This window comes from Eretmochelys imbricata, chromosome 25 (genome assembly GCF_965152235.1).
Source record: "Eretmochelys imbricata isolate rEreImb1 chromosome 25, rEreImb1.hap1, whole genome shotgun sequence".
In the NCBI taxonomy this organism is placed as follows: Eukaryota; Metazoa; Chordata; order Testudines; family Cheloniidae; genus Eretmochelys; species Eretmochelys imbricata.
The window spans coordinates 11,037,038-11,042,887 of NC_135596.1; the positions used below are offsets into that span (position 1 = coordinate 11,037,038).

The following is a 5,850-nucleotide window of genomic DNA, read 5'->3' on the forward strand; positions in this document are numbered from 1 at the left end:
ATGAATTCCAATTCAGCAGTTTCTCGCTGGAGTCTGGATTTGAAGTTTTTTTGTTGTAAGATAGCGACCTTCATGTCTGTGATTGTGTGACCAGAGAGATTGAAGTGTTCTCCGACTGGTTTATGAATGTTATAATTCTTGACATCTGATTTGTGTCCATTTATTCTTTTACGTAGAGATTGTCCAGTTTGACCAATGTACATGGCAGAGGGGCATTGCTGGCACATGATGGCATATATCACATTGGTGGATGTGCAGATGAACGAGCCTCTGATAGTGTGGCTGATGTTATTAGGCCCTTTGATGGTGTCCCCTGAATAGATATGTGGGCACAGTTAGCAACGGGCTTTGTTGCAAGGATAGGTTCCTGGGTTAGTGGTTCTGTTGTGTGGTATGTGGTTGTTGGTGAGTATTTGCTTCAGGTTGCGGGGCTGTCTGTAGGCAAGGACTGGCCTGTCTCCCAAGATTTGTGAGAGTGTTGGGTCATCCTTCAGGATAGGTTGTAGATCCTTAATAATGCGTTGGAGGGGTTTTAGTTGGGGGCTGAAGGTGACGGTGATCCACGCCGCTTCAGGTGGCCAGCACAGCTCATGTTTGGCTTCACGTGATGGAGAAACTCTGCTCTTCCGAGAAGCAATAAATCCACCGGCCCAACTGTGAGCCATATGGAATCGACACATGCAGTGATGGGCGACGGTCACAAGCAGCTGTTAGCATCTCCAGAGCTCGGCCTGGGTGGGAGCCAAGTTTTCGTCCTCATCACTTGGTGATGCTCCAAGTCCCTGTCTCTGCAAACACAGCCTGAGTGTTATCTCAGGGCTCCTCCTTATCACCTGTTTCAGTTCTTGTCCTTTCCTCTCAAGCCAATCTCACAATCTGCTTTTGATGCCTCGATAACTGGGCATCTACTCACAAGAGCCAGGGGCAAGTCTCAGACTTGTTCAGGCTCTCAAGCAGCAACGTGTGCGTGCAGACATAAGTCACACGAACCTTTGGTCGAGTTTTACCAGCAATCTGCATCTTTGACTGCATTCTCCCTTGAGACCTGTCCATCCTCGTTCCAGTCAGGGCATGTTTCATAGAAAAATCCCATTGGCACCAAGCTTTGGAAAGGCCTTTGTATTGCCCGCTCCACAAAAAGACCTGGGTATGTAACCCTTCCTCTTCCAGGATGGGTCTTCAGCCACCTCTAGTGACTGCTCCGTAGAGGAGTCTGATACTGCTGACAACAAAGGCAACTTACCCTTTAGCTCAAATGGTTGTGGCCCTTGCTTTGCATGCAGGAGGTCCCTGGTTCCGATCCCCCTAATCACCCAAGCAGCATTGGGTGGATGTGCATTAGTCATTTATATCTTGAGATATCAGTAGGGTCAAGAAATCACTGCGTAGGTCTCAACATAGCAAGGCACGCACCTGCTGGGAGGAGGGGAACGGGAAATGGGGAGTTTGCATGAGATGGCAGCGCGTGCTGCTCAGCGGTTAGGCAGGAGGAGATGGGAGATGCAGCAGGGGCAGCCCAGCTCAGATAGTTTCCTGGCTTCCGACTTCCGTTGGTCTGAAGCTATAAAACCAGCCCCGGGGCAGCAGGAGGCTCCCAGCCTGGAAGAGGACCCAAGAAGCTGTGAATTCAGAGAAGGAGCAGCCCCAATGTCTCCTGCTCCTGCTCTCCCTGCTGTCCTACCCCTCAGCCCGTGCTGGTGAGTAGAGGAAGCCATGGGCTGCAGGGGCAGTGAGTTGTATGAGCCCGTGGTACCTGTGCTCCAGCAAATTCAGGGCCCGGGAGGGGGCCCGGCTCCACCAATGTTTGGGGCTGGGTCTCTCCCCCAACCCCGGAGCATCCCTGCCTGCCCCCTGGGCAGCGGGCGGCCACCCTGGAGCTCCCCATTGCGCTTCCTCGCCTGCCACTGCCACGGCCGGTTACAAGGGAGCGGCGCTGGGGGCAGGCTGAGGCGGCTGCTGTGCCAGAGATGGGGAGGAGGTGCATGGCAAACCCCCGCCCCACCCCGGGCAGGTGACTCTGAGTCAACTCCGAGGGTGGGGGGACACAGACTGAGCAGCACGCAGGGCAACCTGGCTGCACCTCTGCATAGGAGCCAGAGGGGGGACATGACGCCTCTTCCGGGAGCTGCTTCAGGTAAGCACTGCCCAGAGTCTACACCCCTGACCGCCTCCCGCTCCCCAACCCGCAGCCCTGATCCCCTTCCCACCCTCCAAACCCCTTGGTCCCAGCCCAGAGACCCTCCTGTACCCCCAACCCCATCCCAGAGCCCGCACCCCAAGCTGGAGCTCCCCCACACACCTCCAACCCCCTGCCCCAGCCCTCTCCTGCACCCTGAACTCATTTCTAGCGCAACCCCGGAACTCACACCCCCAGCCAGAGCCCTCACCCCCTCCCACACCCCAACCCCCAATTTTGTGAGCGTTCATGGCCCGCCATACAATTTCCATACCCAGATGTGGCCCTTGGGGGTTTGCCCACCCCTGCTCTACGCTGCAATTTTTAGCCCTGCACCTGAGCCAGCTGCCCCAGGCCCCAAGTGCCATAGGTGTTTTATTGCAGTGTGGACATACTCTTAGGGTTTGTAAGTTATATCTGCTGCAGAGGGCCTCTGGTATTTAGATCCACCTCTCTGGGCTTTGTCCTTGTCTGACAGCCGCCCTCTCGACTACCACAGCAGGGACTGAACCAGAGCAAACCTCACGGGCTGCTGTAACTAGAGCTGCAGTTCTGTAGCGAGGGAAGGGTGAGCAGACACCAAGTGTGAAAAACCGAGACGGGGGTGGGGGGGTAATAGGAGCCTATATAAGAAAAAGCCCCCAAAATCGGGCCTGTCCCTATAAAATCGGGACATCTGGTCAGGCTAAGTGAGGGCAGCATTATTCACGCCCTCTGTGGATTGGCACAGAGGTGACCAGGTGGCACGTTCACGGGTTTGGGCTCCGCAGACTCAGACGCCGATGGACCTGTTGTGGCCGCACAGGCGTGACATCATGACGCAATCCCAGAACAGCCTGTTCCCAGTGGATGAGCACGGGCCATCTAGGGAAGTAGCTGGCCAAGGAAAGTGACGCTGCCCAGTCTCCATCCCTGGGCTGGCATCACACAACCCAAGGATGTGGGTGTTCCAACATCAGAAGGTGACGGTCAGGACGTGTCTAGCTTTGGGGCTCAACCTCCAACCTGGTATCACCCCCATTTCTACATCCTGCTCCCAGGCAGATTCCTGATGAGCAAGCACCTGGAAAAACAAAACGCCAAAACCTTCCTGTTCATCTCCTGCAGGGTCTAACATGTTGGCTCCCCTCCCATAACAGCTGAGCCACAAAGCCAAACTGAATAAATATGTCCAGGTGATCCCCCTGCCCAAGAGCAGCAGCGACATCCCCGCGGACACCAAGTGCATCGTGTCGGCATGGGGCTACATTGACAAAGAGGTAGCGATGGACAAGCTCTTCGAGACCAATGCCACTGTCCTGAGCCAGAGGAAATGTCTCCTATCCTACCCAGAGCTCAGCGACAGCATGGTCTGTGCGGCCAGCTACCATAAGCGCACTGACGTCAACTACGTACTTCTCTCCATCCCTTCCCGTCCTCCCCAGCCATGCTGCCCTGAGGTCAGCAGGTGGGAAGGGACATCCCCAGCCACCTTAATGGCCCACTTCACTCATGAGCCACAGAGGCACCAAAGGGGCACTCAGAAACATTGTCCTCGTTTTATTTCTGTGCCCCCCGCAGCCAGAGGAGCTGGCTCTTCCCTGCCCCAGCAGAGCTTCCCCACCCTTGCGCACGCCCCTGAAAGATATTCCCTAGTAGACACAAGACCAGAGCCATTGAGCCAGTCCCCTGGGGTCACACGGTGGTGGAGCCAGGATTGGAAGTAGCCATCAGTGGCTCTATATCCTGCGTTCGTGCCCGCTAGCCCACAATGCGCTTTCTCAGTGCCTATGTTCTACTTAATCCTATTTCCCCGTGTCTTTCTCAGGGGGACTCCAGTGGCCCTTTGGTCTGCAACGGGGCGGCCCAGGGGATTGTCTCCTATGGTTTCCAGTTCCCTCCCTCGGTGTACACTCACATCGCCCACTACCTGCCCTGGATTCGAAAGACCATGGGGCAGTGACCAGAGAGGAAGATGCTATAGCTTCTCCAGCATATGCATTTCCTTATGCTGCAGTCACTGGCTTTTCTCTCCCTGGGGTGTTACAGGGAACTATAGGGATAACCATGCCCACCAACTCCTCCTTTTGGGCTGCCTTTTCCTCTACATTTAAATACCATCATTAGTGGATCAGAACTTTTCTCCCGCCTCTCCCCGCAGGAAGAACACACAGGGCTTAATCCTGAGCCCCTCGCCAAGTTTGCATGCAGGCAAACCTCCCAGGTTAGCCTGGGTGAGGAGGGAGCGAAAACATGGCAAGGAACTCAGCTTTGGCCCAAACAGATTGGAACAAAACTTTCCTCAGCCAAGCAGCCCCCTCCTGGTTCAGAACACACACGAATCCCACCGTGCCGGGGAGCATTTCAAAGCACAGGGATTTTGATGGGGTTCAGACACCCAATTCAAAGGCTTTTTGTCGGGAAATGCTGACTCATCAAAACCCAAAGGGTCTGTGGCTCAGGGCTGGCTTTGAGGACGCTCCCGACAGAAAATATTAGGGGTTGTTTTTTTTTCTGGATTGCGGAAACTGGCTATTTTGACATTTTCTAGATGGCTCATTTTGGGTTTGGGGTTGAGGCCACTTTTCATTTTGAAATTTGAATTAACGGCAAGGCAAGGCAAAGCAAGGCAAGGCAAGGCAAGGCAAGGCACCTTTTTTTTTTTAAAGGGTTGAAACAAAAAATGAAATGTTTTGAAATTAACCAAACTGCTTCCATTGACCAGATCTTATTTTTTTTATTGCAGATTATCAGTTTGAAAAAATCCGCAAGAGTCCCACTGCTCACCCCAATTTGAGACGGGCCTTTCCCCCCCCCAAACCTTGAAAATTCTGGTGGGATGGAACACCATTTCCTCCCCCATTCTGCTTTTCCTCCCCCGCACTGCCCCATTCCTTCTATGTCCCTGCAGTGCTAGAGTGACAATAAACAAGCTCCTGCATTTCGTAAAGTCTCCTGCCTTATTTTGAAGTTTGTTTCTGCTCATTGTTGTAAAAGGGATACCTGCTTACTGTATTTTTCACTCCATGCATCTGATGAAGTGGGTTCTAGCCCACGAAAGCATCTAAGATGCCCCAAGGACTCCTCGTTGTTTTTGCTGAGACAGACGAATGCAGCTACCACTCTGAAACCAGAAAGAAAAGAGAGTACACTGGGTCTCATTTATAGCCAGAGGGCTCAGATCAGCCAAACCCTGATCCCCTCCCATTCCCACCCCCTGCACCTACTGCCATGTACGCATTTATTAGCCTTCCCCACGCTACATTCCCTGGCCGTCCCGGGACCTGCAGCAGCCCTGAAAGGGGATTCTGCACACACTGTCCAGAACACAAGGACTCCCAGAGCTCAGCACAATAGGGCTGTTTCAGCACCGCGCCTGTAGAGACTCCAGCCTGAGACGCACACAACCTGCTCTCTCTCCCCTTCCCTTTTGTGTTCCTCTCCACCCCCGGCTCTTTGCCTCCTGTCGCCTCTCCCTCTCGCAGCTTGTCCCCGGATTCTGAGACCAGCTACGCCACACCAGCCCAGCGGCAAGATGAGCTGGCCCATCCAGCTCTGTCCAGCTGGAGAAAGACCAGCCAGGGAGAGGGATCAGACCAGCCAGGTGACACCGAGCCAGAGCCCAGAGAAGAGCCGCCCTGAGGGACTCAGCACCATCTGGGACTGAGCAGCCAGCCCAGATCTTCAGAATGGCC

General features: G+C 54.2%; 1 protein-coding gene across 1 annotated transcript; it reads left to right on the plus strand.

Annotated features, from left to right (window-relative positions):
• Positions 1–2,958: 2,958 nt before the first annotated feature.
• On the plus strand, positions 2,959–4,118 carry LOC144257498 (mast cell protease 3-like). Its single transcript, XM_077805471.1, has 3 exons — positions 2,959–3,048; positions 3,316–3,567; positions 3,984–4,118. The coding sequence occupies exons 1-3, from the start codon at positions 2,959–2,961 to the stop codon at positions 4,116–4,118; spliced, it is 477 nt and encodes a 158-aa protein (XP_077661597.1).
• The last annotated feature ends 1,732 nt before the right edge of the window (positions 4,119–5,850 follow it).